This window comes from Mus caroli, unplaced genomic scaffold, assembly GCF_978045245.1.
Source record: "Mus caroli unplaced genomic scaffold, Mus_caroli_1 scaffold_11, whole genome shotgun sequence".
NCBI classification, from domain to species: Eukaryota; Metazoa; Chordata; class Mammalia; order Rodentia; family Muridae; genus Mus; species Mus caroli.
In genome coordinates, this window is record NW_028227266.1 from 53,892,562 (window position 1) to 53,905,028 (window position 12,467).

General features: G+C 35.7%; 1 protein-coding gene across 3 annotated transcripts in view; it reads right to left on the reverse strand.

Moving 5' to 3' along the window:
- The window catches only part of Scaper (S-phase cyclin A associated protein in the ER), a 365,479-nt gene that overhangs the window by 257,744 nt on the left and 95,268 nt on the right, over positions 1 to 12,467 (reverse strand). For all 3 annotated transcript variants that reach the window (XM_021171564.3, XM_029481364.2, XM_085844651.1), the window contains exon 16: positions 6,571 to 6,711. In XM_021171564.3, the coding sequence (XP_021027223.2) occupies positions 6,571 to 6,711 (141 nt within the window). The remainder of the gene's footprint in view (positions 1 to 6,570; positions 6,712 to 12,467) is intronic.

Here is a 12,467-nt window from a genome sequence, read left to right on the forward strand (position 1 = left end):
CCCAAGTGCTGGGATTAAAGGTATGAACCACCATACCTGGCTGGCTTAGATATGTTTTAAAGGTTCTATCAAGCTATGATTTCATGTGTATGAAATTTTAACTTCCTCCATGATTTCTTCAGTGACTACTATTCAAGACATTACTGTTCAGTTTCTATATATCTATGTATCTTGGTTTGTTGTTGTTGTTACTATTATTATTTTTCTTTTGCTAGTGAGTTCTAGTTTGGTTGTACTGTTATCTAAGATGGTATAAGAAATCAGTCTGGTGGTTCCTCAGAAAATTGGACATAGTACTACCAGAGGATCCAGCAATACCTCTCCTGGGCATATATCCAGAAGCTGTTCCAACTGGCAAGAAGGACACATGCTCCACTATGTTCATAGCAGCCTTATTTATAATAGCCAGAAGCTGGAAAGAACCTAGATGTCCCTCAACAGAGGAATGGATACAGAAAATGTGGTACATTTACACAATGGAGTACTACTTAGCTATTAAAAAGAATGAATTTATGAAATTCCTAGGCAAATGGATGGACCTGGAGGGCATCATCCTGAGTGAGGTAATCCAATCACAAAAGAACTCACATGATATGTACTCACTGATAAGTGGATATTGGCCCAGATACTTAGAATACCCAAGATATAAGATACAATTTGTGAAACTCATGAAACTCAAGAAGAACGAAGACTAAAGTGTGGACACTTTGCCCCTTCTTAGAATTGGGAAGAAAACACCCATGGAAGGAGTTACAGAGACAAAGTTTGGAGCTGAGACAAAAGGATGGACCATCTAGAGACTGCCCTACCCGGGGATCCATCCCATAATCAGCCTCCAAATGCTGACACCATTGCATACACTAGCAAGATTTTGCTGAAAGGACCCAGATATAGCTGTCTCTTGTGAGACTATGCTGGGGCCTAGCAAACACAGAAGTGGATGCTCACAGTCAGCTATTGGATGGATCACAGGGCCCTCAATGGAGGAGCTGGAGAAAGTACCCAAGGAGCTAAAGGGATCTGCAACCCTATAGGTGGAACAATAGTATGAACTAACCAGTACCCCCTGGAGCTTGTGTCTCTAGCTGCATATGTATCAGAAGATGGCCTAGCCGGCCATCATTGGAAAGAGAGGCCCATTGGTCGTGCAAACTTGATATGCCTCAGTATAGGGGAATGCCAGGGCCAAGAAGTGGGAGTGGGTGGGTAGGGGAGTGCGTGGGGGAAGGGATGGGGGACTTTTGGGAAAGTACTGGAAATGTAAATGAAGAAAATACCTAAATAAAAAATAAAATAAATATGAAAAAAAAGGAAATATTTCAACTGTTCTGTATTTGGGAAGACTTGATTTCGATAAAACTTGTAAGAATGTGGTCTATTTTAGAGTAGCATGCATCAATATCTGTTGGATGGATTATTTTATATTTTGGAATGTTCAGTTCATTTGATCTGTAGTGAACTTTTAATTCTGAAGGTGGATACCTTATCAACAGATTAGAATGTGGTATTGAAATCACTTATAAATATCAAAATCCATTTAACCTTTCTGTTCATCTGTGTTGTTTTATAAAAGAGGCATTAATTTCATATGTATACAACTATTTAAAAGTAATTATTATAATTACATATAATCATTCATGAAAACAGTCTTCTTAATGAGTTGTTCTATTATTTGTTTGTTTATTAATAGGTAGTGGGCTTCTTTATTTTTCTACTTTTAGTTTGAAGTTTACTTTATCATATATCAGAACAACTATACCATCTTGTTTTCAGTGGATAGGTTTCTCTCCTTTAACTCTCAAGTCTGTGGGCAACTTTACCAGAGATTTTATTTCTTTCAAATGGAGTCATAGATTTTAATTCTCTATGGATAATGTGTACGGGATTATATATTTTCTTACTAATTTTTCATTTTATATTCTCAACCATTCCTTCCAAGTATTTTTTTTTCTGCTCAGTCGAGGTAACTAGCAGTTTCTTGCAATGTGTCATTTATTTGGCTTAGGTTTCACTTCTAACATTTCTATCTGTGTTTCTTTAAAACCTCAAGTTTGTTCCAAATTTTTATTACCTATTACTGACTTCTCCATCCATATTTCTGGCTTGTTTTCTGTGATGCTAACTTTCCTTCTAAGGTCCTAGATTAACTTCATCTTCATGTTTGTATGCTCTTTCACGTCACTGATCATCTTCACCTTCAAGCATTTAACAATGTGTACCTCTATGAGCATATTTTACGTAACGATTAAGTTCTTTTGGGAGAGTCATGTTCCTTTGCTTTTTCATGTTTCTAGTGTTTCTGTGTAGTAATATGTTCATCTGTTGGTTTGGATAGCTACTTCAGTCTTTTTAAGCGGCAAGGGGTTTCTTACTGTTCAGCCTAAACCACCACCACCACTGGCTACCGAGTGAGAGCAGGAAAGGCACAGCTATCCAGATTTGGTTCCTCCTCTTCCCCAGAGATTTTTCACTTGTTTGTGGACCTGTTCTCTCTCTCTCTCTCTGAAAGAATGCCTCCTTGTAAATCTGATTCTCTTCTTCCCTGGTTCAAAGGGGCCAGATACAACCTGCCAAGTTAACTGGAATCCCCTCTGCTGTAAGTTTTAGACAACAAAATTTAAAAGTACAGAAGCATTTTTTTCTTTTATATATACTGAAGGTAACAAATAGTTACAACAGGTTGTACTATACACTGGTGTCCAACTTTACACAGAAGCAGGGACTCCAACAAAAAAATTTAGACTGGGAAAATAAAGGTAAGCTCAAACTTGCCCAAACATTTCTGAGCCAGTGGAATACCTTAGCAAGTTGCCAAGCCTGACCACCAGAGTTTAACTTTCCTGGATCCACAAGTGGAAGAAGAGAATTGACTTCCACAGTTGTTCTTTATCCATCTCCTGCTTCCACATGTACTTTTAAAGTAGGTTTATCATATAACACTCTTTCAAACTACTAAAGTATATGACAGACAAGCATAAGCAAGAAAAGCATATTCATTCTGTATCAAGTCTCACATGTAAAGTGTAGTCATTGAAGGGAGAAGGAATGAGACCTAATGTTCTAAGCAAAATTTAAGTAATTTAGAAACTTTATTATAATAATAGAAAGATGACTAACCCAAAATGAACAAATATAACTCAGAACTCTCAGTATGTACCATTACTTTTACAACCTTAAATCTCTATGAAATAAACCCTCTCATTTATTCTAAACCCAGCAATGTTCTTACAGTTACTTTCATTTCATTTTTTCTCTCTTCAAGTAGAAGTAAAACTTTGCTATTTCTTCCTAAGAAGTGCTGTGTGTAGTGTAATGCTTCTTTATAAAGGTGTTCACTTCTGCAGTATAATAATTCTGAAGCAATGTACAAAAGAGTGTTTCTACCCTAAACAGTAAATGCTTTTGCTGATGACATTTTAACATTATTTGCTATGTTGACAAAATTCTTTAAAATAATGGAAATAATTAGTAAATGATAATGATCATTATCCTGAATATAACATGTTACTGAAAAAAAGCCAGAGTAATATTTTTACATTAAAACTTAAAGGTAAAGCTAACAAGATGGCTCAGTGGGTAAAGCACTCACCATGCAAGCCTGATGACCTGATAAAATCAGCTGAAGCCCATGTAAACACAGAAGCATCATGGTACATACACACATCACACTTAATAATAAATAATTGTTTTAATAATGAAGGCAAAGGGAAAATTCTTGATGGTTCTTAAGCTGAATGCTATCAATAATCACACCTTTCAGAAACATTACTTAGGGACAAACAAGGTCAAAAAATAAAAGTATGAGGAGCAAATATTTAGGAAGTTTATAAGTATAAGTAAAGTATAGCTGAAATGGAAAAGGAAACACATGGCTGACTCCGAGATATAAGATCACAGGTGACCTGAAATGAGCCCCCAGAGAAGTGACAAAAGAGCGGCTGCTTTATTTTCTCTTATATTTAGTTATGTACCTTGTAAATGTAAATTGATTTTTAAAAAGCAGTTATTGCTTTTAATATATCTGTAGTTAAATCCTGTTAGCCTTTTTGATTAACACAATTAATTAAAATCTAAAACTGTAACATTTCCATAAATTTTAATATTGCATAGAATTTTAAGTCATATATATACTTGGTTCATTAAAACCAACTGTTTTTAATATATGGGAACGACAAGGTTCACACTCCAGAATAAGTAATAGGAGCTTGTTAATTAAAATGTGATTGTAACTGCTCATAACTTATGTCCTGGTAAAGTAATATAGATTTACCACTGACAGTTAACATAATACCACAAAGACTATAGTGTTACTGACAACATAAAACTGGATGTGTGGTGTATGCCTGCAAGCCCAGAACTTAGAAACAGGAGGATTAGAAGTTTAAAGTAAAAAAAAAAAGTTTAAAGTTATTCTCAGGCTACATAGTGAATTCATAAGACTCCATGTCAATAAAAAAGATACAGATTCATGTCTTAAATAAATCACACATTACCAGCAAAAATGTACCAATAATAAAAATGAAATGGTGAAAAATATTTTTGAAGATAATATCTGACAAAGTAGACTTGGAGCCAAATTGGTCAGAAAAGATAAAGTCACTATAAAATAATAAAAGGAATCTTTACAAAATCATAACAAATATAAATGCATATGTAATCAAAATTTGCTAAACCTATTTTCATAAAACCAACCCTACTGGGCATAAAGGGACAAAGAGGTCGAAATACAACAAAATTAACTTTTATATGTCACTCGAATCAACAGATAATTCACAGAGAAACATTAAAAAGTAAGCTTCAGAGTAAAATATATCATAAATCAAATGAACTTAGCAGACATTACAGAATATTCTATTCAACAGTTATAGAATACACATTCATCTCAGAAGTCTACAGAATTTTCCCCATAATATAATTCATTTTTGCTCACAAATCAAGTTAAATAATGAAAAATTTTGAAAGAATTTCTTCATCTTATATCAATTAGAATCAATAACTCAAGGTTATCATTGGTTACACAACACATTTAGGACTAGCCTGAGTTACTCACCTTGCTTTAAATTTTAAAAAATAGTTTAACATAACAAATAAGCCATGATACATGAAGTCACATGTCAATATCAGTAATATGTAAATAAATAAAATTAAATATTTGATATTATAAATTCTTCCCAAAGGAAGATTGACAAATCATTAACTATAAAAATAGACAAATTTTGTCACTAATTTAAAATCTCATCTTCTCATTCTTTTTCTTGTGAGCCAATGGAATAAATAAAAACATTTCTTCTTCCTGGTTGGCCTCAGTGGGAGAGGATGCTCTTAGTCCTACTGCAACTGGATGTCGCAGGGTGAGGTGGGACCCAAGTGGAACTTCCCCTTCTCTGGGGAAAAAAGGGGTAATGAGATGAAGGCTTTGTAAGGGTGATACTGGGAGCAAATGAGGATGGGGGAACTGACTGGGATATAAAGTGAATTACTGATGATAATAAACAAGCACTCCATGTTCTCTCTCATATAAAGGATTCTAAAACAAAAAACAACTGAAATACATAAAAGCCTTACTGAAGACTTTTACAGAAGAAAGAGGTAGTTGGGTGAGGGCATAAGAAAGGTAAAGGAGGAATGGATTTGATTAATGTATACTACCTACAAGTATGAACATGAAACAGTGAAATATTGTCCTATATATCTAATATATGCTCATAGTTAAAAAGTTAGATATGAGACCAGCAAGATGGCTGCCTGGATAAAGATACTTGCTGCCAAGACTGATCACCTGACTTAGAATCACAATAGCCATCTGTTGCATCTGTTGAAAAAAGAACAAAGTCCTGCAATGGTTCTTTGACCTTTGACCTCTACATATAATTTACAGCATGTGCGTGCGCAGACACACACACACACACACACACACACACACGCATATACACATGCACACAAAATAAATAAATGTAAAAAGAAAAGTTAAACATAAGCCTATTGTAAGATTGTCAACTAGGTATTTACAAAGAATAACCAACTAAAACCAAAGTAAACATCACCTATAAATGAATTTCCACAGCAGAAATCCTTGGAATAGACAAAAACCAGGAGAAAATGAATTTCATACTAATAGGTAACTAAATGAAGGAAGATACAATCAGTACATATAATAACATGAAATTCAAATAAACATTAGTGAAGGAAGCCAGAAGGGTAGGTATGTTCTATATGATTCATTCATATTCTAGAAAACTCAACATCTACAGTGAGAGAAAGCAGATCAGAAACTTGCACATTTATAGAGTTGAAGAAAAAGATGAATTTCAGAGATGATGATGATAGTTGGAGAGATATACACATGACCAAACTCATCAAACTTAGTATTTTACAGCTGTGCAGCTTATCCTGTCAAGTAGATCTCAACAGACCTGCTTATTATAAAGTTTAAGATTGTACCTAGTAAATTTTAAATAAACCAGTAAAATCTTCTGTTATTCTAGAATAAAATACTTGGATAAACCTGTTACAATATTACATGCTGTAAAATACACTTGGTTACATGATTAAATATTTAATACACCACACCTTAGCTTCTTCCTCTTGAGCTTTCTTTACAATAGCTTGTAGCTGTACCTCTCGTTTAAATTCTGCATGAAGTAATTTCTCTTCCATCATCCTACGCCGTTGATCTAGTAATTCTTCCTTCCACTTTCGGACATCTTTCTCCTGTGTATGACAAATTATCACATCATTAACTTCAAAAGTAATTCATCAGAGGACTAAGGGGTAAATAGAAAAATTCAGGAATATTATTAATGATTAAAACTCAACTACATAGCCAGAACTACAGCTTCCTTGATTCTCCAGCCCCTTAAGTACTCTTTTTTTTCTTATACATATAAAAAGAGAATAATACTTGGCCCTAACCAATACATTAATATCACCTCCTCTGAGGCTCAGGAATATTGCAAAAGAGGGGATGTTAAGAGCTGGATGACAGGGAGAAGGGCTGCAAAATGCTGTCTTCTGGGTACAACATGTCACTACAATTATGAACTCATACCAACTCCAGTTGCCTACACTAGGTTTGCACTAGGCTTGTCAAAAGTCCTAGTCATGGGCGAGGGGAGATCATGGAACCCGACCTCTCCACGAGGAACTATTTGCTATTAATTGTTGCCTGGAAGGGAGTCATGTCTTCAGTTATGTACCTATTTAGTAAGCCCATCAAACTCCAATGGATAGTTCTACATCCATGGTCACCAGGACAGCCCTGGTAAAACCTACTGAGCAAAGAGCTGTAACTGTGGAAAAGGAGACTATTGATACTGGAGTAGACAGGCAGGAGGGAGATGGACTAGGGAGAAACAGTAATTAGAATGTATATATACAGGTATGAACTCATCAAAGAATATATATGCATGTTTTAATAAAATCACACTTCTGGCAAAGGGGGTGGGGAACAGTAAATAACTGACTGTGTTATTCTGAAGACTTAGTTAAATGAATAGACCTCTTAGGACAGTGCATTTGATATAGCTGCATTTTTATATATTATTACACTAAGCCATGAGACAGAGTGGACACTGAGTATGACAGTTAATATTAATTATCAGCCTGAATAGGTCTACAAGCCCCTAAGAGCCAAACTTCTGAGGAGAAGGCAAGGTTAACTCTGGCAGAAAAACCCAACACAATAGTGAGCCACAATTGATGGGCTGGCATCTCAGACCAACAAAAGTTAAAGCAAGCTGAATGCTAACATTTCTCTGCTTCCTGACTACAAATTTATGGTAAACTGCAGCCTCAACTCCTGTTATTATGACTTCTGTATCACGATGGAGTGTACCCTCAAACTGTGAACCATAATAAACGCTTCCAACCTTCAGTTTCTTTTGTCAGCATCTGTCACAGCAATGAGAAATGTAAATTAATACATGGTGGATTTCTTTACTAAGCCTTGTATTTTTACAAAACAATCAATAATCAAGAAAAATACTTTAAATTCTTAACATTTCAAACAATAAAGGTAAAAATGTATTCAGTGCCCCCAGGTTATCAGATTCAATAGAAGTATATGAATAGAAAAAGCAATGAACATGTCAGATGGATTTTACCCATAATCCATATTATATGCTAAGTAACACAAACAAGTATATAGAAATATTAGTATATTAGAAGCCACTCCTTAAAGTCTGAACTCTAAACATGTTCCTCATGTGACACTAAAACCCACTTGTATTCTCATAGACTCAGTTTTCACATCTGTAAAATGGTAAACACCTGTATTGTGTTCCACACAGTTACTGTAGTCAGATGAAACCTTTTACTTAGAACAATGTTAAAATAAGAACCTATTATAAAATTGGAAAATGGAATTACTACCAAAATTTTAAAAATACATAGGGAAAGCTGAATTAAACCAGAGAATTTCCACCATTACAAAAATTCAGCAATCTCTGAATTGTTCACATGAATACTTAGAAATCATATTATTAATGCAAAACTGCACTGTATAATTTTTTGTTCATATTTAAAATTAGGACATGGCTATGCTAGAGAACATTTAATCTAATAATAAAGTCACATTCACTTTGGAGAACTCCACAGCATAATAGACTGCTTTTCATATGCAATTTATTCTAAATGACAAACTCTTAAGACAAATTTTAACACCTGTATTCTGAAGGAACTAATAATACCTCACTCATTTTTATAACCATCCTCATTATTGTATTCACTGATCTTGAGGAATGTAAATAATACATTTAACCTATATACATTAGTTGTCCAAGAACTAAAGGGCGTGTTTTGTCCTATGTGTGAGACAACCAGCCACTCAGACGGTTCCCAATAATCAAAGTCAATTGTTACTAATTTAGTAGTATAATGTCCTTCCCCACTGTTAGTGTTGTGATCCAATTTTATTTTCCATTTTCCAAAAAAATGACGCTATAAAGACAGCACTGCCTCTATCTTATTAACTGTCTTGTGTTCTCTCTTTTACACCTAATTACTTTGTAGGGAAACCACCAGCTCAATGGAAAGACACTCAGACTGTAAAAAGGACATCTAGCAGGGAACTGGGCTTTCTAAATAACAGCAAAACATGAATTTGGAACTAGGAATAGCAGCGGAGAGCTTGGCAGAAGTTCTCCCAAACCCCAGGTGACTGAAAGCCTCATTTCAAAACCGGAGCAAAGACCACTAGGTAGTCTATTTTTGGTTTGCCATGAAAAAAAAAGTGATCACATATTGAACATCCATCCATCTTATCCAGAGTTATGTTTCCTGTATCCCATTTAAGCACCATGCAGCCCATAATACATTGGAAATTTTACTGATAGAATCTGAAATATATAGAAAACAGAGTCCTTTGTGGACCTGTTCACATAGTAGATGTATCTCTATTTGTTTTGAGGAGCCACCACACTAATTTCCACAGTGACGACATTTTACATTCCCCCTAAAAGTGCATGCACATTTTCTGTTCCCCACATCATCATGAGCATTAGTTGTCCAGTCTTTTTTATTTAAGAAGTTTAATTCTGATAATTTCATACACAGGAGCTATATTTGTATTATTTCAATTCCTCCCTCATCCTTCTCCAACTCCTCCCATGTTCACTACATTTCTTCTTGAATTCATGGCCTCTTGTCATTCATTACATTCTCTCTCTGTCTCTCTGTCTCTCTCTCTCTCCCATGCCCTCTCCCTCTCCTTCCTCCCACTCCTTCAACCCGATAAATAGGAGGACTTCTGATATGAGGGAGTGGTTGTCCTCATTAAATCTCGACAATAGTCACTAAGCAATACTAGCACAGTAACACCATCAGCTGACATGACAACATGGACATGAGAAATCTCAGAAAGCTCTACCCCAGATGAAGAGCTTACAGGCAATAAATGCCTGTTGAGAGTGAGAGAACCAATCGTTTCCAGGGAGGAGCCCCTAAGATTTATCCAATCTTGAGCGGTCAGTCTTCTCTTAATCGTACCTACTCTGACAGGGATATAATAAAATCTCATAATTTCTAACTCTATAGTTGGGAATTATTCTATTGGATTCTACTGAACATTATTCTAATTGGACATTACCTAATTCTCTCACTGACCAAGAATAGTGAACACTTTCAAACATATTTCTTCACAAGAGAAAACATGTGTGCTAGTCAACAACCCATGGTTGTGGGGCTCTCAGTCCCCAGGGGTGACCTATCACTGTTATTCTCTTTAACATACATAGCACCAACCTTCCATTTAAATTTGCATCACCCTGCCCACAGATTAGTGTAGCACTCAGACATCATCAGAGACATTTAATCAGTAGATAGTGGTTAATGAAGAAACACACAACTGGTCAAAGTGCAGAAGATAAGTGTGTGTTACTAGAGTGTTCAACCATCACAGAAAAGGGAGTGAAAAGACTGTAAGAGCCAGAGGCAGAGGAAGGCAGGAGTAAAACAGTGTCTTCTAGGCATGAAAGTTCCACTGCACTCATGAGTTTATAGAAAATGTGGCTACTTGCATAAGATCCTAAGATAGGATCAAATCAATGTTCTAATGTGGGGTCAATAGTTTATGAGTTCACCAGTCCAAGAGAGAACCTATGGAGGAGAATTGTTGGCTTCTAGAGAAGGAAAAATCAGTTAATTTTGGGGGTGTGGATCCTTTCATTGAACTGTTTTATAAAAGTGTGTGTGTGTGTGTGTGTGTGTGTATATGTGTATGTCTGTGTGTATGTATACCATGCTACAGAGGATGACCCAACATCCAAAAATGTATGCACAGCACACACTGAGTTGAAGAGTGATGGTGATGGTGGTAAAGGTAACAGTGACAACAAAAGAAAGTTGGGCAGTTTAAGGAGGCGGAGGGAGGTATGGATCTAGGAACCGTTAGAGGAGGAATTTAGGGTGAATGTGATCAAAATATATTGCATGAAATTCTTTAAAAAATGATATAAATATTTTTAAAAGATATAGACAGCTATATTCAGCATATAACCTCTGTCATTCTGAGAAGAGCCATCCTATCTGGTGTGAAGGAATATATCACTGAAGTTTAAGTTGCATTTCTCTGATAAATACAGACATACAATACTTTTCTGAATATTTTTTAGCCATCAAAATTTTACCTGAATGAATAAGACCCTTTGATAAGTGTGTACGGGTTATTATTGCTCTAGATATTCAATTGTTCCATCCTTAGTTCTTTGCATATTAATATCATATCTGATCACTTTTGCAAATATCTATTACCATTTGTAAGATGTCTTGGTTTCAGTTGATCCTCTTTGCTATACACAGAAGTGGTTTAACTTGTGTGACTCTACTTGTCTAGCTTTGTTTTCATTGCTTATATCTTGTTGTGATATCAAAAAAATTATTGCCAACATAAGTTTCTCCCTAGGCAGTCTTAAAAAGTTCTATAACTTTGAATCTTCTTTGAAATATTTAACCCAAGTTGCATTCATCATTTTGTGTGTTATAGGATGCAAGTGATACTTGATCCTTTTTTTTTTCTTTGAATATCAAGTTTTCAAAGCACCACTTACTGAAAACTCTAATGCTTTCTTTATTGCATTCTTGGTGATTTTATCAAATGATCAGTAGACTGGGTTGGAGAGATGGCTCAGGGGTGAAAAGCACTTGCTGCTCTTCTAGAAGACCAGAGTTTAGTTTCCAGAACCCAAAGGGTGCCTAACAACCATCTGTAATCCTCTCGCCTGGCCTTTAAGGGCACCAGGCATATACATAGTGCGGAGACATTCATACAAGCAAAATATGTACACACATATAATATAAAAAAATAAGTCCTTAAAAAGTTATTTTGGAAACGCTCCATAGCCATGGTGGCCCTGACTTACATCTAGCTCCACAATCATATATGCATACTCTTATATAAGTGTTTTAGCATTTTGATTAACATGCCTGTGTGATAAATTTGAAGTCAGAAAACCTGATATTTCTGGATTTGTTTCTTAGTCAAGATTATTTTTGTTACTTGAGTTCTTTTATATTTCCCGTTGAATTTTAGGATTTTTTTTCTTTCTTAATTTGAGGAAAAAAAAGAAATCCCAAACCAGAGGAAAATTAGCTATTCTGCAGATTATTAGAGTAGTACAATGTTGCAACTGATTATTTCTTCTAATCAATGAACTTTATAAGTTTTTCTGGCTTCAATCTGTACCCAGGAGGTGGGGCTGTTCTGCAGACCTCTGTGCACCCTTCTGAGGGAGAGCTTGCCTCTAGGGAGTGCTCTGACCCTTGGAATCAGGAGATACCACTATTTTCTCCCCAGTGACTCTCTAAGGCAGGACCAGCCAGGAGCACATAGGCCACAGAAAAAACAGAGCAGCTAAGACAGAGTTCTTCCTGCCTCCATCTGCACCAAGGAAGTGGGGCTATTCCACAGCCCTCTGTGCACTGGTCTTGCAAGGAGAGAGATGATCTCCAAAAAGTACTGACACAGCCTTACA